Raw genomic sequence first — 20,766 nt, 5'->3', positions numbered from 1 at the left:
GTGCTCCCCAGGACACGGCCTCCTCCCAGCCTGCGCTTCCTCCGGCCGTATTTATGGCCTGGGTGGTTAAGCAGCGGTTTTGGCCAAATGTCCCAAAGGCCCCGGGGCTGCCTGCGGCTGGGACACGTTGCAGACACGCCTGGGGGGCTGCAAATGGTCAGCCGTGGGCGGCAGCGTGGGTGGGACACGGCTTGGTGGGGTGGGCTGCCGTGGCCTGTGATTGGGGCGAGCCATGAGCCCACCCAGGCACGACACACGCTGGGCACAAGCTCCCCCCCGCCACCAGCGCCCCTGGCCGTGAACACCCACCAGCCATGAGCCCCCCATCCAATTGCCCACCCGTCCGCTTCCCCAGCACCCACCCACGCCATGCCGGGCACCGCGGGGACCCGACCCCGAGCTAGCGGGGGAGGCGGGGGGCACACGGGGATGCCCAGGAGCATCCCCGGGGACCTCGGGGACGGGGGTACCGGCCGTGGGCCCGTTTCCCGATATCGGCTTTATTTAAAGAAACCCAAGCCCAGCCCTCCCCCGGGGCTCGCAGCGGCGGCGGGGCCGGGCCGGGGGCGGGGGGTGCGCTGAGCGCGGCGGGTCTCAGCCCGCCCCTTCCCCGCCCGCCGCCGCCGCCGCCATGGGCGCCGCGGGGCCGCTCTGCGCCCTGCTCCTGCTGCTGGGCACCGGCCCCGGCCCCGGCACCGGCACCGGGCCCGGCCCGGGCCCCCCCCGGCTGGTGCTCGCCCTCCTGGCCCGTAACGCCCAGCACTCGCTGCCGCACTGCCTGGGCGCCCTGGAGCGCATGGACTATCCCGCCGGGAGCATCGCCCTGTGGTGAGGGAGTGGGGACCCCGGGGGAGCCAGGACCCCGGGGTGAGGGGGGTAGCAGGGATCTGGGGGGAGGAGGGGGCTATGGGGGAATGGGGACCCTGGGGGGAGCCGGGATGCTGGGATCACGGGGACCCCGGGGGTAAGGGGGAGCCCCGGGGGAAGGGGGATGCTTGGGGGGGGGGGAAGGGGGTTCTGGGAAATAGGGGGGACTATGGGGGGCAATGGGCAGTCGGGGGTAGTGGGGACCCAAAGGACGATGGGGGGAGAGGAATGGGGAGCTGGGGTGAGTGGGAGGACTGGGGACTCGGGGTGATCTTGGAGTAATGGGAGCCTCGGTGGAGGGAATGGAAATCCGGGGAAACGGGGGCCTGCGGAGGGAATGGGGACCCTGGGGGGACAGGGACCCCCGGGAGGAACAGGGACCCTGGTGGTAACAGTCCGTCGTCCCCCCCAGCCCCAAAGGGTGAGGGATGGCTCTGCCCCGGGTGTGGGACCCAGCAGGGACCCAGGAGGGGCTGGGCGCTGCCCCACGGCAAGAGGGCAAGACCCCCACCTTTCCCCTCCCAAAGCTGTGGGGCTGGTGCAGGAGGGGAGCCCTGGGCTTGGGGGGATTCTGCATCATCAGGGACAGACGCTGCCTTCCCCCTCCCTGCAGGGCTTGGCCCCAGCCCCCCCTTCCCCAAAGACACTCCCCAAACCCCCTTTTACCGTGCTGGAGGGGGTGGCTGGGAGAGGAGCCCCCCATCCCTCCTCTTCCTCGCTCCTCTGCCACCGCCATCTCTCGCCTGAGCTCGTCGGAAACTTTTCTGCAGCTGCTTTTGTGGGGGTCGAGGCAGGGGCTGGTGGGGGGGGTCCTGGCAGGAGTGGCTGCGCTGGGCCGGGGGCAGCTGCCGGCAGCGGGGGAGCGGGGGGCCCTCGCCTTCGCCCGCCGCAGCCCCCGGGAGCCCCTGGCCCCAGGGCCCTGCGGGGTGTTTCAAGAGCAGCTGCCTGCGGAGCTGGGAGCTGGGGGGGGCACAGGTCCCCTGCGTCCCCGGGGGTCCCTGTGACACCAGTGCCTGGGGCTCTTCGGCAGATCAAGGGTGCTGGGGAGAGTGGGGACTTGGGGGCTGCCCCAGTGCAATGTGGGGCTCAACCCCGTCTGTGCTGGGGTCCCCGTGATCATTGTCGCGAGGTCGGGTGGGAGATTTGGGAACGGCGGCTGTGCATGGGAAGGGAAGGTTTGGGGAGGGGGGATTTTTGCTGCCTGTCGGGGCCTTTCCTCTGGCTGCCGGAGCTGTGGGGTGCAGTGGGGTGCACAGGGGTGCTTTGGGGTGCAGCATGGTACACGGGCAGGGGGACGAAGCCGCTGTGCTCCGATGCTGTTCATGGTGGGCAGCCACAGGGCTGGGATGGGGAGAGCACGGCTAGGGTTGCCTCCGGGCTGCAGGGACGGGGCATGAGAGCCGCAGGACAGCCTGGCTGGTGGCGGCACCGGGAAAAAAATTACCCATCTGCATTCCCCCTCCTGCCAGCGCAGCGTTGGTTCCTTAAAATTACATGTTGTGTTCCCAAGCGAGTCCGTCGCTGGCTCAGCCTCTGGTCCCCAGGCGCATTTCTAGTGCAGGGAGGGGGCCGTGGTTGACCCTCGGGGGGGACCCCAGAGGCTGACGTCCCCTCACCCCAGGTGCGCGACGGACCACAACTCAGACAACACGACGGCGATGCTGCGGGAGTGGCTGGGGGCGGTGGGGAAGGACTATCACTCGGTGGCCTGGAAGGTGCAGGAGGAGCCCAGGTGAGGCTGGGAGGTGCTGGGGGGGTGGGTGTGGGCTGCGAGGGGCTCGCGGAGCAGCACCCCACTCCCCAGCCGGGGATGCTGCCAGGAGGAGCCGGCGGCCAGGCAGAGCTGGGCTGACTGAGCCAGGGCCAGCAGTGCTGTGCACCAAGTTTGTGCATTCCCAGCGAGCGGGGTTAACCCCTGCCTCCCCCCTGCCCAGCTCCTACCCCGACGAGCTCGGGCCCAAGCACTGGAGTGACAAACGCTACGAAAACCTGATGAGGCTGAAGCAGGAGGCTCTCACCTACGCCCGGGAGCAGCGGGCAGACTACATCCTGGTAAGGGACGCGGGGTGTCAGCGGGGTGGGGGCTGAGGTGGGCATTCCCACGCCTCCAGGACCTGTGCCGTCCCCTCAGTTTGTGGACACCGACAGCATCCTGACCAACAACCAGACCCTCAAGTTTCTCATGGCGCAGAACAAGTCAGTGGTGGCCCCCATGCTGGACTCACAGACCTTTTACTCCAACTTCTGGTGTGGCATCACGCCCCAGGTATGTCCCCAGAAAGCCCCAGAGAAGGGGACCCCCGCCCCCATGGCAAAAGAGCCCCCCACCAAGGAGGCATCACGCCGGTGTGCCGCAGGGGTACTACCGCCGGACGTCCGACTACTTCCCCACCAAGAACCGGCAGCAGGTGGGCTGCTTCGCTGTCCCCATGGTCTACGCCACCTTCCTGATCGACCTGCGGAAGGAGGAGACGTCACGGTTGGCTTTCTACCCGCCCCATCCCAACTACACCTGGGCCTTCGACGATATCATCGTCTTCGCCTACTCCTGCCAGGCGGCTGGTGAGGGCTGGGGGGGCCAGGGGTTTTGGGGGTCCGGGGGGTTTGTGGTGGGTTGTGGTGCTTACCTATCCCACCCGGCAGGCGCGGAGGTCCATGTGTGCAACCAGCAGCGCTTCGGCTACATTAACGTCCCTGTGAAGGCCCACCAGACGCTGGAGGACGAACGTGCCAACTTTGTGCATCTCACGCTGGAGGCCATGGGTGAGCGCCTGCGGGCGGCGGGGTCCCGGAGGTGTCCCCCACACCAGGAATCATAGAATCGTTTAGGTTGGAAAGGACCTTTAAGATCATCAAGTCCCCGTGCCAGTCCCCGGGGCAGGGCTGTTGGCCCCGGTTCCCAGCCAGGTCTGGGCTCCACTGAAGGGGTGTCCCTTCTCTCCGCAGTGGATGGCCCCCCCATGCAGCGCTCCAAGCACATTTCCCTCCTCCCCAAGCCACTCACGAAAATGGGCTTTGATGAAGTAAGTGCCCAATGCACCCCCCCAGTCTGTCCCTCGGGCTGCATCCATCCATGGCAAAGCCTGCCATGGGCTTTGGCTGAGCCCCCTGTCACCCACCCTGCAGTGGCCAGGAAGGCTGTGTCCCCCGCCATGACAATATGTCCCCTCGGTGGGACTCTCCCCTTCCTCTCCAGATCTTCCTCATCAACCTGGTGCGGAGGCCGGACCGGCGCCAGCGGATGCTGGCATCCCTGCGGGAGCTGGAGATTGCCCCGCGGGTGGTGGACGCCGTGGATGGGAGGTGACCGCGGGGGGACGGGTTCCTGCTCCGCCAGCCCCCCGTGTCACCCTGGGGAGGGGATGGGGGTGGCTGGGGGGGACACTTCACTGATGCAGCCCCTCACCTTGCAGCACCCTCAACAGCAGCGACATCAAGGTGATGGGGGTGGACCTGCTCCCCGGGTACTATGACCCTTTCTCCGGCCGCACGCTCACCAAGGGCGAGGTCGGCTGCTTCCTCAGCCACTACAACATCTGGAAGGAGGTACGGGGCCGTGGGGACCATGGGGTCCCTAAGGCCCACCAGCACGGGGCAGGGACCCTGTGGGCATCACCTGGTCACTGAAGGACCTGGGGAGAGGGGTGTCCTGCAGGGTGAGGACCCAGTATGGCCCAGCACAGGATGGGTTTGCACCTCTGCCCCCTCCCGCAGATCGTGTCCCGAGGGCTGGAGCGGTCGGTGGTCTTCGAGGATGACGTGCGCTTCGAGGCCGCCTTCCCAGCGCGGCTGCAGCAGCTGATGGAGGAGCTGGAGAGCGCGCAGCAGGACTGGGACCTCATGTAGGTGCTGGGGCTGGGGGGGACGCGGAGTGGGGGTTCCTGGGGCTGGCTCTCACAGCTTGCTGGCCGCCCCGCAGCTACCTGGGGAGGAAGCAGGTGAACATGGAGGACGAGGTGCCCGTGGAGGGTGTGCGAAACCTGGTGGTGGCTGGGTACTCGTACTGGACGCTGGCCTATGCCATCTCCCAGCGTGGGGCGCAGAAGCTGCTGGCTGCAGAGCCCCTCTCCAAAATGCTGCCTGTGGACGAGTTCCTGCCCATCATGTACGACAAGCACCCCAAGTAAGGAGCAGGGGGTGCAGGAGGGGTGCAGGCGGAGCGGCATGGCCGTGCCGGCGAGGGAGCATGTGTTTCATTTCTGCCGTCACTGTCCCGCCCTGTCCCCCCCGCCGTCGCCCCCCCCGCCATCATTACTCATGCTGGAGGAAAACATCTGTAGCATGAAATGAGCTCATTCCCCCTTGGCCGCTGCCTGGCTGCTGGCCGCTGGAAAATGGCCCTCTGCCAGCACGGGGTGGGGGGACGGCGATGGGGACGGAGCTGGGGCTCGATGCTGGCCCTGCACGGGGATCTTGGCCCCATGGCAAGGGGGTAGCAGCCCCCTGTACCCCACCCAGCTCTGAGGGTTTCTGTGGCTCCACGCCCCTGGTTGTGGGTCTCAGCCCCATCTTGGAGCACCTCCGTGCCCCTCTTCCCAGGTGGGGGTCAGCGGCAAGGCAGTGTCTGGTGGCTGGGTGCCTCAGGGGAGAGGGGAGTGGGAAAGCCAGTAAGCAGGATGGTGAAACAGAGGGATTAGGCATGTAAAAGGGAGGCTGGAGGTGGACGGAGGGGTGGATTAGTGCTCTGGATGTGAACCAGGAGCAGCTGGGAGTCCCATGCTCGCCAGGATAACGGCACCAGACAGCCCTGGCCTGGGGCCAGCCGGGGCTGGGCCGACGGGATGCTGTGCTGGAGACCCCCTCCATGCCAGGGCCGGCCCCGTGCCACCGAGGCTGGTGGGGAGAGATGGGTCCCATCCTCTCCACGGTCCCTCCCCAGCCAGGCTCTGCAGGTAGCAGCGGCGCAGGGCAGCCCCCCAGCTCAGCTGCCTTCCCCAGACCCCTTCCCTGGTACCCCATGTCTCTCCGCATCACCTGCCCTGCATGGTGCCTTCCCCAGGTGGTCGGTATGGTTTTCCCAGCCCTTTTTTCTCCACGGGGCCATGCTCTGTAAGCCAATTTCTCCTCTCGGGTCCGCTCTGCTTTCCCCAGCGAGGATTACAAGCGGCACTTTGCCCCCCGGGACCTGCTGGTGTTCTCAGCTCACCCCCTCCTGGTTTATCCCACCCACTATGCTGGGGACAGCAACTGGCTGAGCGACACCGAGACCTCCACCATCTGGGATGACGATGCCAAGAAGACTGACTGGGCTGGCTCGCAGAAGACCCTGAGGGACTCACGGGGCAGTGCCGGCCACCTCCGCTCCACCCGCCACGACGAGCTCTGATGGTGAGCGAGGCTGTGGCACCCGGGCGCGTGGTGCCGGGGAACAGAGCAGCTGGGAAGCATCTCCCTGCGAGTGCTGTGTTTGGATGTGTTCTGGATGCCTAGTTTCTTTTTGCCATGTGGCAGCAGCTCTTCCCATGAAACTCAAGGCATTGGGAAACAGAGACGAGACCTTCTCTTCCAGGTGGGGAAAGGGATGAGGACACAGATGTCCCATGTGGGGCTGCACTGGGCTGGAGGGGACCAGGGGCTCGGGTTGTGCTGCTCCCCGAGTCCGTGCTGCTCCCCATCCCCTCAAGCGAGAAAGGGACAATGCTCCTTCACCTCCTGCAAAAGTCATCCTAGTTTGGAGAGAGCTGGGGGCATCTCGCAGGGGGAAGTTTCAGCCCGGTGCTGCTTGCTCCCCGCCAAAAGCGGGTCTCCCTGGGGCCGTGTATCTGCGGGGCAGCCACGCAGGCAGGCGAGCACCTGCGCTCGCTTGGCCCCAAGGCAGCACCGCCACGGTTAACGCCGGGTCAGACTTTCCCTGTCTGAGGTTGCTTGTCCTGGCAGCAGAGCCTCCCTGGGAGCAGCCAGACCGGGGGAGGCTGGAAAACAATCATCCCACCGCCTCTACTGCAGGCGCGAATGTGTCGGCACTGCTCCTGCCTTGACCGCTAATGTTTGTGTCCTTGCCTCCTAGGGACGAGGGACTGTGACCCAGCCGGGAGCACCATGGGCCAGCGGCCTGATCCTGCCCACTCCCGCTTGAGAGATGCAGCTGCCCTGGACAGATCCCCCCAGGGTCCTTCAGATCTGCATGTGGCGAATCCACCCAAGGCAGGATTTGCCCCAGGGCTCCTGGAGAGCCCTTTCCCTGCCAGGTGGAGGGACCGGGGGAGCGCTGTGCTCCGTCTCTGCTGAGGACACGTCTCCAGGACCACCCTGAGCGATGCCAACTCTGCCGTCTCCAACTGGCTTGGACTTTGGGGAATGTTTGTTCAGGCCGGGGGCTGGCTCCCGTGGTGGCACACATGGCCTCCTGCTGCTGACCGGGCTTGTCCCTCGCCTGTGCCGTGTCTGGGCTGAAGCCCAGGGAGGATTAAAGCACACTGTGTTTGAACCGACGTGCTGGGTGCTGGCTCTGCCGGCTGGCATTGCCCCACGTATCATCCCCAGGGCGTACCCTGCCGGGGTCACCTCAGAGCTGCAGTGGTGAGGGTCTGGTGGTTCCCCCGGCTGGGGATTGCTTTGGGAATGAAATCTGTAATGGGGAAAGGGGGTGGGGTGGGAGACAGAGACTGGAGCTCTCCCTTGGGGACCATAGGTGAAAAGGTGGGTGGCATTTCCGTGGAGCTCAGCTCTCCCCTGGGAATGCTGATGGAAACGATTTCCCTCACTGGTGCTAGGTTTGGCCTTAGGACTGAAAACCTGACACCAGCTTGAGCGCCGAGATGTGCAGCCGAGTCCTGCTGGGCTCCGGCATCTGTCACCTTTGTGGCCAGCTCTGGAGGAGGGTGTTTGCTTTCCAAGAGCCCAGGCTTGTTTGGTGCTAAACCTCAGCTCCTCGGCAGGGTGACGTTCGGTTGAAAACTGAGGGTTTTCTGGGGTGGAGGAGGAATTTTCTTAAAAACACTGCAACTAGCCCTAGTCTGGGTGAGCTGGGGAGATGTGAGCTCCCTGCCAGGCCCCTGAGCCACCTCTCTCCACCCCTGCCTGGCAGCTGGCTGCTCCTTTTGGCCCTGGAGCAGCTGCCGGGGTTAGCCCCAGGATGGTGCGTTGCTGCCTTCACCCAGGGTTTTGGGGGCTGTGCCCCTCTTCTCCCCACAGCTTGATGAAGGCAATGGAGCTGTGGGTGGAAGCCTTGGTAGCTGAGACCCACAGCGGGATGTGTGAGACCACCAAACGATCAAGGAGAGCATCATTCGGGGCAGGTTGAACAGCTACAGCAGGGGTCTCCTGAAGGAAAACAACTGGCTTCAGGAGATCACGTGGGACCTAAATATCCGAGTGGATCTACTGGAGAACAGGGAGAAGGAGATGGCCAAGCACATGGTCTGCAACTGCAGGGTCCCAGCCAGTACAGGCATGGGCAGCACAGCAGGGGGAGAGGTGATGGCAGGTTGGGGCACCTTTGCTTCCCTGCCTGTCCCCTGGTCGCAGGTAGCCTCAGTGCTACGGGAGGAGCTCGGGAGCTGGGAGCTGGAGTGGAGGAAGGTCTGGTGCCAGCTGGAGTGGAGGAAGGAAGTGGCAGCAGCACTGCAATACATGTGACCCAGCAAGGGTCCCAGTGCTTGTTCCAGCGCCCGCTGGGATGCAGGCGAGGAGCTGCCTGCACTGGGGCTCTCGGTGCAGCTGTGCTTGCAGGGTATGCAGCCGGACAGGATGAGCCCAGGGCTTTGGGAAGCTGTGGTAGTGGGGAGACCCCGCTTCTTGGGCTGCCCTCGCCACCATGAGACCAGTAACAGGTCTGCAAGGAGGAGCCAGAACTCCTCCAGCTGTTGGAAACGCCAGGGTTTGGCTGAAAACCACCTAAGTCAAAACCTATGAGGCCAGTCCCGAAACTTGCTGCAGCTCAGTGGGAGCAGCCCTCGTGTGCTGCTGAGCTACGAGATTCCAGGTGACTTCTGCTTTCCAGTTTCTCAACAAAGCCGAAGTGGTTTTGGGTCCTACGGAACTGGCTCCTGCTCTCCCCCCTTCCCACTGGAAGCCTCCCCCGCATCCTGGGCTGGTAGAACAGGGACAAGAACATGGATTTGAACTGCAGAGAGACAGGGACAGCCAGAGTTCAGCAGGCAGTGCAGGGGAGAGGGGCAGGAGCAGGGCCAAGCCAGGGGTGAGGGTTTATTTGATTTCTGTGCCAAACTGCTGTATGAAGCCACTGCAGAGGTTTGAGTGGGACATGAGCTGCCTGTATCTGTGTGGGGACGGACTGGGGCTGCCCCAGTGCCTGGCCAGGCCACCTGGCAGGGCCAGCTCTGCTCCATGCCACTGTCACCCTGGAGAGTCCGCCGCACTCTGTCCATCGGCCACGCAGGTCCCCAGGGGTTCGCGTCAGCCCCTGTCCCCCGGCTCCCCTGCAGGCGCTCTCCTCCGTAGGACATGCTCCAGCAGGCTGGTTGCTGCCTGGGCCAGGACCTGCTCCAGCCTCTCCCGCTCCTCGGCGCTGAACGGAGCCAGGACATAGCTGGACACTGTCACTTCACCCTCCGGCCGCCCGATGCCGACCCTGACCCGGGTCATCTCCTGGGGAGAAAGAAGGAGAGCTGGAGGAGCTTCACCTCAGGGGCCCAGCTGAGACAGAGCCGAGGCAAAGGGACAATGCTGCGAGCAGGGCTGGGTGGTGAGGGAGCAGGCCCTCATGTTTTCCAGGTGCTTTTGACTGCTTGCTCCAAGAAACATGATTTTGGAAGAGGCTTTTGCTGGGCTGTGCTGAGATCCCAGGCTCCTGCCAGGCCTGGCAGAGCTGCTTGAGCTAATTGTTTCCATATCCTCCACGGCAGCCAAACCAACATCAGCCCTTGGGAAAGCAGAGGGAAGGAGGGGAAGGAGAAAAGGGGGGCAAGGAGAGGGAGCAGGGGCTTCTCTGAGGGGAGTTGGAAGAATGGGAGTGGGGGGGGGATGACAAGGCATTCATTGAGGTGGGGGCAGGAGTCATCCTCAAGGACTGAGGCCCACTCACATTGGAGTGCAGAGCGCTGATGCAGGATCGGACCCCGTTGTGTCCCCTTGGGAGAGAAGGAGAAAACCCACTATGAGTCTGTAAGAGACCCGTCCCCCCACGGTATTGGGGTCTCTCGCCTCGCTGCAGGGACTCGGGGATGTGGTCCCAGCCAGGGGCTGCAGCCCCCATGCCCTGGCTCTGCAGGAACATCCAGCCCCTAGGGCTGAGAGCAGCTGGCTGGGGAGGGTGAGGGGAAGCAGGGCTGAGACAGCACGTTCTGCACATCTCAGCTCTTGCTGTAGCTGGTGCACATGTGACCAAGCGCTGTGGCCCACCACCATCCCTGCCCTGGCCTGCAGTGGAAGATTTCCTAGGTTAAATGTCTCAAGGCTGACCCAGGAGCTGGTGCTGGGGCAGGCGGAGTGGAGGCGGAGTGCTATAAAAAGCCCATGCAGCGCAGCCGATGGGCTGGATCCAGCCCACAGCCGCTTCCAGGAGGCTCCCTGCTCTTACTGCCAGGGTAGGAACCGGCAGGCTGCCCAAACAGCTGGCTGTTACTTCTGCAACTGGGATCGGGCCCAGGGCTAGCACTGGGGCTGAAAACACCGCCAGGCTGGTGGGACGGGGCCAGGAACAGCCCATGTTGTAAGGGCATGGCAAGGCCTCGAACCAGCTCACACAACCAGAGAGCTGGGGCCACCCCGTACCTTGCGCTGCCTCCCAGCTTGATCGCCACCTTGCCCAGGGCCTTGTCCAGGTCATCATGAACCAGGTAAACATCTTCTGGGCGGAGGTCGTAGATCTCAGCTTTGGAAACAGAAATATAACGCAAGAAATGAGGGGGAGCTCATCAGGCCCTGACCCTGGAGAGCTGGGCAGGGGCACAGCAGGGTGTCAGGGGGACAGCAGGACCGTCACAGGGACAGCAGGGTGTCACAGGGCCTGGTGGCACAGCAGGCTCCAGGGGAGACCGAGCCGCTCACCGGCACTGGCAACGCTGAGCCCGTTGAGGTTCATGAGCCTCCGCGGCTTGAGCAGCAACAGCTCCAGGCCGTGGGCCGTGGCCAGGGCCACGTCTGCGCAGCACCGCCTGTCCGCTCGCCAGCCCTCGGCCACAGCCAGCTGCCGGGCCAGCCGGTCCAGCACCGCCATGCCCACGCTGTGCCGCGTCCCCCGCAGCCCGTAGTTGCCCAGGCCGGCCACCTGCCCGCTGGGTGTCAACAGGGCTCTGCCGGGCCGCCATCAGGCCCCTGGCCCTTCCACGGGCCTGATCCCCCCTGCACCCCTCAGACGCACTCCTCGCAGCCCCGCTCCCCCTCAGCCGCCACCCCCCTCAGCCCCGCTCCCCCCGGTCCCCTCAGCCGCCATCCCCTCAGCCCCGATCTCCCCTCTCAGCCCCGCTCCCCCTCAGCCCCGATCTCCCCCCTCAGCCCTGATCCCCCTCAGCCGCCATCCCCTCAGCCCCGCTCCCCCCGGTCCCCTCAGCCGCCATCCCCTCAGCCCCGCTCCCCCTCAGCCCCGCTCCCCCCGGTCCCCTCAGCCCCGCTCCCCCTCAGCCCCGCTCCCCCCGGTCCCCTCAGCCCCGCTCCCCCTCAGCCCCGCTCCCCCTTAGCCGCCACCCCCTCAGCCCCGCTTCCCCCCCCCCCCCCCCCCGTCCCTCAAGCCCGGCCCCGCCCCCGGCCCCACCATGACGCGCGGCCCCGCCCGGCTGACGAGCGGTCTCGCGCGCCCCACCAGCTCCGCCGCCAGCATCGCGCTGCGTCCTCCCTTCCCCTCCGACGTCACGCCCGCGCGCCGCCAAGGGCCCGGCACCGCCCCCGCCGCCATCTTGCTTACGGGCAGCGCCGCCATCTTGCTTGCGGGCGGCGGGGCGGGCGTGGGGCGGGCCGCGCTCCGCCCCCGCAGGGGCCGTGGCCGCCGCGGCGGTAAAGCCGTGGGGCTCCGCCAGCCGTGGCCCCCACTGCAGAGGCCAGCCCAGCGGGGCGGCTGGGGCAGCGGCGGGGGAGCGCAGCCAGGGCGAGCTGTGGGGTTACTGGGAGCCGCGGCCTGGGAAGGGTCCCTGAGGCGGGTGGAGGCCGGGGGCCGTTTGCCACGGCGGAGCCGGAGGAGCGGCTGGGGGAGGGCTGGGAGAGCTCCCTGCCGAGGGTCTTCGGGCCCAGCCAGTGTCTGCACAGCGTCGGGTCCCCGAGGGAAGCGGGGTCCCTGCCCGCAGTGGTGCAGGGCAGGGTGCGGGAGCACTAAGCGCCCGGGGCCGTGCCCCATGTTTAGGTGTTCACGCCTGTTACGTTCCCGCTCACACAGACCTTAGCAGCGACCTTTGGGGTGTGGCTGGATGGGGGGGATATATGATCCTTCCTCCAGCCCTGGCTGGCTCTTGGCCCTGCCAGCGGAGCAGAGCTTTTTTCCAAGGCTGTGTGACAGTCCCCCAGTCCAGCAGCACGTTACTGGGCTTCGCTCATGGCTCTTTTCCTCTCCACAGCTGGCAGAAAGGGCTGGACTTCTCCTGTGGCCAGTGGGAGGAAGCCATCACCTGCTATTTGAAAGCCATCAACCTGGATCCACAGAGGGTAAAGGGTCCCCAAAGGGCTAGGGATACACCTGGCTGGGAGCCAGAGAAGGGAGGCAGCATCATTAAGGCTGGCTCTCACGCTGGCATCTGGCTTCAGGTTGCTGTTAACCTCTCGCCAGGCTGATCCTGGGTAGTTTGAGCCGTGCTGGGCTAGGCCAGTGTGGGCTGAGCATTGTACATGGTCCAGGCAGAGCTGCATGAGCCTTCGTCCAGTTCTGTGACTTCAGTTGGCCACGCCAAACTTCAGGAAGGTGCTCATGCTGCTGCCTGCATGGGAGCAGCCCTGCCTGGCTTGCCTGGCCCTTGTCCTTGACCTGCAGGTCGGCCACTCCTCCATTCCCTCTCTGCAGCCCTGGCCTGTGGCCAGGCTGGCAGGGCTTCCCTGCAGAGCCAATGTCTGCTTGAGCGGGTGCTCTACTGCGAGGCCCTGGAGGCCCTCACACAGGCAGCCGAACTGCAGCCTCACCGCAGTGTATTTTGCCAGAGGAGATAAAGCCAGGGCAGCGCTAGGCTGTCTGGCTGGGCTGGCCTTGCCATGCGCTTCCTCCAGCCTTGCCCATCTCCTCTTGCAGCACTGTGTTTCTTGTGGCTCTCAAGTTCCCAGAGCCCCTCCAGATGCTCAACAGAGATGTGGAGGAGGACGTGACGAACCCTGAGCTGTACGTGCTCCATGCCTCCTTCTACAAACGCTTTGGGCAGGTACGGCCATTCTGGTCCCTGAGGGGCCCTGCTGCCCCGTCTGGAGGCTGGGGATGTGCTGGGAAGTGCCAGGCTGTGAGGGTACCCAGCCTCCCCAGGCAGCTGGCCCTGTGTCACCAGGACATCTGACAGGCCCTGGAGCTGGAGCTGCAGCACGGAGCCGGCCAGGCCCTGAGGCAGAGGCTGCTGAGAAGAGGCCAGGAGGCCGAGGCCAAGGCCAAGGCGGTGTCCAAGGCTCCGTATGGGGCCCTGCTGAAGATCAGCTTCACCATCGAGAGTGACCCCTCGGCTGTCGAATTCTTCACCCTCGCAGCTGGTCGGCTCCATCGACCTCTGAGCTCCCCTGTGTCCCTGTGTCACAGGGGGACCCTCCTCCGACGGCTCAAGGACTTCAGCGCAGCCCATGAGGACAGCCAGGGCGAGGGAGCTGGGGGGCCCAGGAGGCTCGGCGGCAGCTGGCGCTCACCTGCAGTGACTGCGCCATGCACTGCTACACCCTGGGACAATGTGATGAGGCTGTGATGCTCCTTGGTGAGGCTCTGAGGGACGAGAGGAGGGAGAAGGGGTTCTGTGTCAACAGAGGAGGCAAGCAGCCAGATTGGGGATCGCAGGGTCCCCGGGGTGAGGGCTGGGGTGTCAGACAGCAGCGTCTGCACTTGGGCATTGAGTGTGTGCAGGGGAAAGCCCTGAGCTGGGGTCCTGCGTTAGGGAGCAGTGACTGAGATGGGCAGTAGGGTCCCTGGGTTCTCCTTTGGTCCTAACCCCAGTTCACAGCTGTGCCTGCCTGGACTGTTTCAGCAGCGGGGAGAAGTACCAGGAGCTGGGATTTACTGCTGGTGGTTTGGCTCCCTCCCCGCATGGCCTGTCCTGGGGGCATGGCTGGAAACGGCTGCTCTTCCAGACTGGGCTGTGTCTCCTGCCTGACCGGAGCTCAGAGCTTTTAGCTAATGATGCTGGAATCTTTGTGGCTAGGGTGGGCTGGACACGCGCCGTGCATGTTTCCCGCTGGCATGGAGAGCTCCAGACAAAGCCCGGGGGTGACAGCCAGCCCCCAGCCGCTCTCATTTAACCGAGACGCCGACGCTGACTCGCTGCAGACTGCTTCCTTCGCCTGGGGGAGCTGGCTAGTGGATTACCAGCAGGTGCTGGAGCTGAGCCTGGGGGACCGTGTTGTGCGGAGATGGGTTGCAGCGGCACTGCACGAGCAGGGACGGCAGGCCTTGGTGGCGAGGTGGGCTGGTGCAGTCTGCCTAAAAGGTGACGATGGGTTGCTGGATGTCTACACTTGGCCTGGGAACCTTGTTCCAAGCAGGTGTCTCACTCCTCAGCCCTCCTAGATAAAGGATCGCTTTGGGGGGGCATTGCTGTAGGCCTGTTGCGTTACCTTTGTGCTGGCACTTGTCCCCAGGCTGCTGATGGCACTAGAGGATGGTTGGAAGGAAGCGGTGCCTGAGGGTGCAGGGCTGCACGCGGGAGTGGGAGCTGTCCCAGGGACAGCGATTCAGGTGAGCAAGCCCGGGGTGCGGCAGCAGGGGCTGCAGGCTTGGATCTCACACCCAGCCAGCGTGCAGAGCGGCAGCAATATCTGCTGCAGAAATGGCTGGTCTGCCACTATGCCCGGCCCTCGGCTCCCTGTGCACGGGGCCAGCAGGCAGGCTTGGCAAAGTGACTCTCCCTGGGAAGGAGGTGAGGTGGCTCCCACCAGCTGCTGCGCTGGCACTAGCCCTGTGAACGTGGCCTTGGGACCCAGAGACGTGCTCTGCAGTGGGGGGAAAGTGCTGCTGGGGCAGAGACCCAGTGGCCTTCCTGGACCTACACGGGCTCCTCTGTGGAGGATGCCTGGCCCAGCTACTGCTGTTTCACCTCCTCAGAGAAAGGCTGCTTTCTTATTTTCCAGTTACCTAATTGGAGACCATCAGCTCTGTGCTGCTAAATCCCCAAAGTCCCATCATGTCAGGCAGCTGTTCCCATGCAAATGCAAATCTTCCAAGTCCTTCTGCACTAGCTGCAGTGAGGAATCCAAGTAAAAGACTGTTCCCCAAACGTTTATTTCATAAAAAAATTATTTTAAAATTAGAAATGCATATTTTTGGAAGAAGCAGAATTTTTGAGTCTGTCTGTGGGCCAGCTCCTGGGCAGCATTTGGGTGGTGTCTAAAATCGCTGTTCCCTAAAGCTCTGGCCCTGGAGCTGGAATGGTCCCAAGTGCTGCCAGCTCATTTCAGCACAGGGCCCGAGCAGAGCATGGGGAGCTTTGGGAAGCATCCCTGCACCCATCCCTCGGGCAGTTTGTTCCTAGAGAGTGAATGATCTGGTTCCTCTGACCTGTTCTCCCATAACTGACTGCACAGAGGAAATTAAAACCTGGGCAAAGGCCAGTGGTGCTGTGCACTCCATGCTTGGCAGTGTGGAGCACTAATCTTTAAGTTGCCCCAGGCTGCCTGTTGTGACACTCCCCAGAAGCTAAACAGACGCTGGCCCAGCCACAGCCTGCAAGGTCTGACCAGCAGAATGATGTGCAAGAGGCTCAACAGCTCATAGCACCAACTCCCAGCCTGCTGTAGAAATCAGCACGGAATAAAAGCAATTTTGAAAATCGCTAGTGGCACCATGGGTTCCCCTGGAGGTAGGACTGGAATTTTCTGTAGCTGGCAAAACAAGCGAAATGTCTTGTTGTTGTTGTTTTCCTGTTTTTTCTGCAGGGATATCCTTTGGACCTTAGGGGAAAGATGGACAAGGGGGTGGTAGGAAGAACCTGGCTCTTGGCAGAGCAGGTGTTGCCATCTCCCACATTACCCCCCGCCATTGCTTGTTGATGGTGATGCTGGTCCCTACCAGCACCTATTCACAGTGGAAGGAAGCTGGAAAGAAGCTGGCTCTAAAACTTCCTTGAAAAGAAAACTTTGCTGCAATGTTGAAGGTGTTCACAGGCCAGCACTGCAGGAGTCAGCACCAGCACTGTTGCATACCGAGGAGCTGAGGCACAGCCATGCTTACAAAGGTTTTTAAAAAAAAAAGTTAAAATCCTATAGGAAAGAAATATTCTTCTGTGGGCTCAGAATCTTGATGTGTTGGATATCAATAGCTGCTAGGAGAGGGGAGAGCTGCAGGTAGCTGCTGCTGACAGGGTGAGAAACTTCCCTGACGCTGCATCCTTCAGCATCTTCCCCTTGTCACAGATGGCTTGGGTGGTGCGCCGGGCTGGTCGTATCCAACCTCACCTGGCCAAGGGTAAATCAGTAAAGTGCTTTAAATCACATCACTTGCACTTGGTCCCGCAGCCGCATCCTGCGGCAGCCTCCTTGGGGCTGGAGAGACGAGTTCAGCAGGAGGGCACTTGTGCTGCCAAGAGGGAACATGCAGCTCCCGCCACTCATCTCGCCAGCCCTGGGCTCTGCCGCTTTACAGCTCCATATACATCCCCTATGGATCCAAGCAAGGCCTTTGCCAGTGACTAGAAGAAAAAACTGATCCGAGAAGCCACTGTTTTGCAGCCTGTTGATGAGAATACTTTCTCTTCTTCTGGGAAGTAGGGGATGCTGTCAGCCACCTCCTGGACAACACCTGGACGTACTTCGAGGCCTTGCTGGACAAGTTCGCTGACGACACACTGTTTTACATGATGGTGCCTCAGTGGGAGGAAGGGCACAACAAAATCAATGAGATGTTCGTTAATGATCCCAGATTTCCAGAATCCACCTGCAAAAGTAAAGGAAGAGACAGGTTTTACCTTCAGAGAGTCTCTGCAGTCCCTGGAATTCCAAGAGCTGCTTTGCGCGAAGCCAGAATACTCGGCTGAAGATGGATCTGCTGCAGTTTTGTACAAGGAGAGAATTGAACCCATCAGTTGTCACCTCCTTTCCTCCCCCAACAGACTTGTTCTCCAGGAATGGGGGGATTTAGCTCGACTAGTCAGAATTTAAGCTCTGCTCCTTGTGACAAAGGCAGAGCAAGGAGAACCAGGCAGGCAGTGGGGATCGGTATGCCTCGGCGCCTTTCCAGTGAGCATGCTGTGCTGTTCGCCATCCCCCAACTGTGAATACACCTTGTCTCCAAAGAACTTTCCTAAACGTGGCAACAGGTCTACTGGCTTGGAAGGCCAGGCTATTCCTTCCCTTCGCCAGGAAACCTCGAGATAGCAATTCCCTTCCCTTAACCCCGCCTCGTCCCTTTCTGGCTGCCTGGGAGGTGGCAGGCGGTGTCGGCGGCTGCCTGGAATGGGCCTGGCTCCCTCTGCCGGGCTCTGGCCCTGCAGGAAGGGCTCCGCTCCACGGACTCACTCTGAGGGTTTTCAAACACGGCTTTGGAGATGGCCAGCTCCAGGTCCTGCAGGCTGATCTCCTCCCGGTCCTTGTGGGCACGCCAGAGATCCAGTGTCATTTCGTTGATCTGCTCCCCTCCTGCGTTGCTGCACAAGAATTGAGATGCTTATTTGGCATGTGTCTGAGAAAATGGTGTTGCAGGACAGAGGTGGCATCTGGCACCCTCCAGCTTGCATGAGTGCAAGCCAGGATCTCCCAGCTGCCTGGTTTAAAATGACTCCTGTAAAGGCAGCCAAATAACTGGGGCAGGAGAGCTTTTTCAGACTCTCCAGGTCTGTCTATGCACAACAAAATAGTGTCTCTTGGTATTTGTAGAGGCTCAAAGCTTGGAGAAGGAAAAGCAAAACAAGTGTGTGCTCTGAATTAGGTAGGACCTCTGCCCAAATGAGAAGTGGTGCGCTGGAAGGCCCCATGATGCCACAGAGGGGCCTCTCTTACCTTATGAAGATGAAGATCGCTTTGCGGTAGTTGGTCCCGTACACAACCCATGAGGGTCCCAGGAATGGAATGATCACGTCAATCAGGCCCGGCTGCATCTTGTCCATCTCGTCAAAGAGAAAGGCCGACCGTCCACAGTTTGTCAAGTTCCCTTGGATCCAGCGCTTCAGGCTTTCCTAGGAAAAATACCCACCAAGCCGTAAGACAGCGAGACACCGAGGGTGGCTTGAGCTACCCCAGAGCAAAAGCTGAGGCCTGAGCTCAAGCAGAGTTGCAGCTGCTGAAAGCAGCTTCTCCCTGCACAGCAGCATCTACTTGGAGCAGGAGCAGCCAGCACTGGGGAGGCCTCCTTTATTCTGGCTGTTACTGGCTTTATTAGCCCACTGTAGATCTTTTATTACAGATTTAAAGAAGGCAGTAAACTAAAGCTGGGGATTCAGACTCCTACAGTTCCCCACGTTCTTCTCTTTCACTGTGTATCTACAGTTCCCAGCTACTGAGTACTTTTTGCCAGCTCCTGTCCTGGTGCAAAAACATGTGCTTGCGCTGACCCAGAAGAGCTCCAGCTCTTTACCACAGCTGAAGTTACTTCAGTGTGGATGCCAACCCACACAAAACCACTCACATTGCCTGGGGGCATGTATAACTCTTAATTAAAGCACTTTACCCAGTATGGGTTTTACCTTCCTGAGAGTATTTCTTCTAAGGACACAATACAACAAATAACTTCTCCAAACACCCAGAAAGCAAATGTCCAGGTGCGCTGATTCCCCACTCTGCTGAGGGTTTGGCAGCTAACCTTCACATTTTGATGTCTTCCGTTTTTCAGCTTTAAGAGACAGAGTGGCACAGTTAAGAGTCTAGAGCTGCTGTTCAGGAGCTGCTTGCTCTGTGAGGAAGGGATTACAAGTCTAGCAATAGGCAGGTTTTCACAGCCATCAAGCTGTTTGGAAAGCAATGGGAGAATTTTAGTGCCTTTCATCTAAGCAAAGCACTTTTGTTTGTGCATTCAAAGGGCTGTGTAAATATTTAAGGAATGAGAACATGATCATGGCAAGGACTGCTGTGGGGAAGACAAAAGTGATAACTGAGTGCCAGAGTATATCACAGTTACTAGTGGATCCTTCAGCCAGTGCGTGGAGCCACTCACTCAGCCGTGTCTGAGAGGGTAAAACAAAGAGCTTTTATTCCTGCTGCACTTCAGGCAACAGCCTGAATGTGTATGTACTGAGGATCAAGATGGACATCACCAAAAAAAACCCCAATCAAGTAGTCCTGGGCTGAGAAGTGTCCCTTACCTTGTACTGCTCAATCCGCTCAGCATGAGGGAAGTGGACTATCGGAGAGAACTGGTGAACGTAGGGGCTCTGGAGCCCACCCTGGAAGAGGTAGCGCATAAGCATGGAGCTCACATAGGTTTTGCCTGTTCCAGTCGAGCCGTGGAAGGACATCACGAGGGGTTTCATTGGATTCCGGTTCTCCAGGAACTCCCTCAGTCCCTTCATCACCTGCTGCCTCACCAGGGGCTGCCCCACCAGATTCATGGCCAAGTCGCACTCCAGACCTGAAGCAAAGTCAAATCAAGACTTAGAAAACGCAGGCTGAAACAGCTCTTGTCCCGCCTCTGAGGGCTGCTTCCCCGGGCCCCCTCTGTCAGCCAGCCCCGGCTGCAGAACGGCCCTGCCGCCCGGTCCTGCCCCTCCGCGGCGTGGGGAGGCCGAGAGCCCCCTCTCCGCCCCGCTCCGGGGACGAGGGGTCTCCTGGAGACACCCTGGCTGCCGGGACCCCCTCGCCTGCCGCCTCCCTGGCCTCGGGGTCCCCGTCCTCAGCGGCTCCCCGGACCCCCGCCCCTCAGAGCCCGCCGCCCCCGCTGACCGCGCAGGTCGGGCCCGAAGTCGCACTCGCAGTCCGCCGAGAAGCCGCAGCGCAGCGCCCACTGGTCCCAGGCGGCGGCGGGGCGGGCGGCGGCCGCCAGCAGCAGCAGCGCCCGGGCCAGCGCCGCCGCCGCTGCAGGGGCCATGGCGGCCGCCGGCTCCGGCACCGCCCGCACTACAGCTCCCGGCGTGCCCCGCGGGCGGGGCCGTGGGAAAGGGGCGGGCCACGGAAAGGGGCGTGGTCGGAGATCGCGGGGGCGGGGCCTGGCCCATCTGGCCCCGCCTCCCGCCGCGGGAGGGGCTCCGCGCCCCGCTGGGAGCCGGGGCACGGCTGGTGCTTTGGGGACCCCCGTCCCCCCTGGCGGGGGCGGGGGCCGGGCAACCACACAGCCCTGCCAGCGAAGGGCTGCCGCTGGACCACCGCGGAGGTGCGGGGGCCAGGCAGGGCTGGGTTCAGCGTGGTGGTGCCCCTCACCAGCCCTTCCCTGGGCTCTGCTGTCCCGGGGGGACCGGGGGCCTCGTTTAAATGACACCCATGGGAGAGGGGATCCCCTTGAGGTACAGCATAAAAGTTTATTATATGTAAGAACCAAACCCATGAGATATATACACATATTTACAAGACGAAACGAATGAGCCTAATTATTTACAACTAGGACCGTCCTTCACAAGGCTGTACATCGAGAAGTGATCATGAAAACGCATTTACAAATGGGATCCTGTGGCCGTAGGCAAGACGGAGATGGAAAAGAAACGAAACCGAAGGGGGAGGTGGGGGGCACCGTGTAGTCATGAACCTCAGTGGGGCTGGACGGTGGACACTGGTGCTGGCCTGCTCAGACCCTGTCCCCGTCCCTCGGGGCAGCGGTGCGGTCCCCCTGGCCTGTCGCGTCCTGAGGAGGTGGATGGCAGATGGGAGGTGGCTGCTTTTCCTCCTCTTTGTCTCAAGATTGCTGATCTGTGCCCCAGTGCCTTTCTGGGCGCTCTCTCCTCCTCCTGGTGCCGGGTGCCTGGCCCCCTCCCTTGCCCC

At 62.3% G+C, this 20,766-nt stretch overlaps 3 protein-coding genes across 5 annotated transcripts; 1 reads left to right on the top strand and 2 right to left on the bottom strand.

Annotated features, from left to right (window-relative positions):
* Positions 1 to 494: 494 nt before the first annotated feature.
* CERCAM (cerebral endothelial cell adhesion molecule) lies at positions 495 to 6,193 on the top strand. The gene is made up of 12 exons (XM_075716443.1): positions 495 to 828; positions 2,489 to 2,599; positions 2,802 to 2,919; positions 2,999 to 3,133; positions 3,225 to 3,429; positions 3,511 to 3,630; positions 3,814 to 3,890; positions 4,064 to 4,170; positions 4,281 to 4,413; positions 4,582 to 4,709; positions 4,787 to 4,990; positions 5,959 to 6,193. Exons 1-12 carry the CDS (start codon positions 632 to 634, stop codon positions 6,191 to 6,193), a joined length of 1,770 nt encoding a protein of 589 aa, XP_075572558.1. The 5' UTR covers positions 495 to 631.
* Positions 6,194 to 9,225: 3,032 nt separating this feature from the next.
* PTRH1 (peptidyl-tRNA hydrolase 1 homolog) lies at positions 9,226 to 11,587 on the bottom strand. The gene is made up of 5 exons (XM_075716444.1): positions 11,522 to 11,587; positions 10,819 to 11,038; positions 10,543 to 10,642; positions 9,854 to 9,899; positions 9,226 to 9,417 (listed from the first exon to the last, which is right to left on the bottom strand). Exons 1-5 carry the CDS (start codon positions 11,585 to 11,587, stop codon positions 9,226 to 9,228), a joined length of 624 nt encoding a protein of 207 aa, XP_075572559.1.
* A 3,566-nt stretch (positions 11,588 to 15,153) lies between these two features.
* TOR2A (torsin family 2 member A) lies at positions 15,154 to 19,882 on the bottom strand. Of its 3 annotated transcripts, none has more exons than XM_075716049.1 (5): positions 19,738 to 19,882; positions 19,161 to 19,426; positions 17,863 to 18,038; positions 17,383 to 17,510; positions 15,154 to 16,801 (listed from the first exon to the last, which is right to left on the bottom strand). In XM_075716049.1, exons 1-5 carry the CDS (start codon positions 19,880 to 19,882, stop codon positions 16,557 to 16,559), a joined length of 960 nt encoding a protein of 319 aa, XP_075572164.1. In that variant the 3' UTR covers positions 15,154 to 16,556. The 3 variants fall into 3 exon arrangements, with proteins under 3 accessions (XP_075572164.1, XP_075572165.1, XP_075572166.1); XM_075716050.1 differs by having other exon boundaries at positions 19,764 to 19,767; XM_075716051.1 differs by lacking the exons at positions 19,161 to 19,426; positions 19,738 to 19,882 and adding an exon at positions 18,662 to 19,141.
* Positions 19,883 to 20,766: the final 884 nt, after the last annotated feature.

The sequence above is a fragment of the Pelecanus crispus genome, chromosome 9 (assembly GCF_030463565.1).
Source record: "Pelecanus crispus isolate bPelCri1 chromosome 9, bPelCri1.pri, whole genome shotgun sequence".
In the NCBI taxonomy this organism is placed as follows: domain Eukaryota; kingdom Metazoa; phylum Chordata; class Aves; order Pelecaniformes; family Pelecanidae; genus Pelecanus; species Pelecanus crispus.
Note: the sequence above shows the minus strand (reverse complement) of the source record. Positions and strands in the feature narration are given on the sequence as shown.

Bases quoted from the DNA above. Each gene is read 5' to 3' on its own strand.
- CERCAM (XM_075716443.1), top strand. From the start codon at position 632: ATGGGCGCCGCGGGGCCGCTCTGCGCCCTGCTCCTGCTGCTGGGCACC. The intron at 2,920-2,998 runs GTAAGGGACGCG...CCGTCCCCTCAG, and splicing joins AGCGGGCAGACTACATCCTG to TTTGTGGACACCGACAGCAT. The intron at 4,171-4,280 runs GTGACCGCGGGG...CTCACCTTGCAG, and splicing joins GTGGACGCCGTGGATGGGAG to CACCCTCAACAGCAGCGACA.
- PTRH1 (XM_075716444.1), bottom strand. From the start codon at position 11,587: ATGCTGGCGGCGGAGCTGGTGGGGCGCGCGAGACCGCTCGTCAGCCGG. The intron at 10,643-10,818 runs GTGAGCGGCTCG...CTGTTTCCAAAG, and splicing joins GCTCAGCGTTGCCAGTGCCG to CTGAGATCTACGACCTCCGC. The intron at 9,418-9,853 runs GTGAGTGGGCCT...CTTTCTCCCCAG, and splicing joins TCAGCGCTCTGCACTCCAAT to GAGATGACCCGGGTCAGGGT.
- TOR2A (XM_075716049.1), bottom strand. From the start codon at position 19,882: ATGGCCCCTGCAGCGGCGGCGGCGCTGGCCCGGGCGCTGCTGCTGCTG. The intron at 19,427-19,737 runs GTCAGCGGGGGC...ACTTTGCTTCAG, and splicing joins CTTCGGGCCCGACCTGCGCG to GTCTGGAGTGCGACTTGGCC. The intron at 16,802-17,382 runs GTGAGTCCGTGG...TTACTTTTGCAG, and splicing joins CGTGTTTGAAAACCCTCAGA to GTGGATTCTGGAAATCTGGG.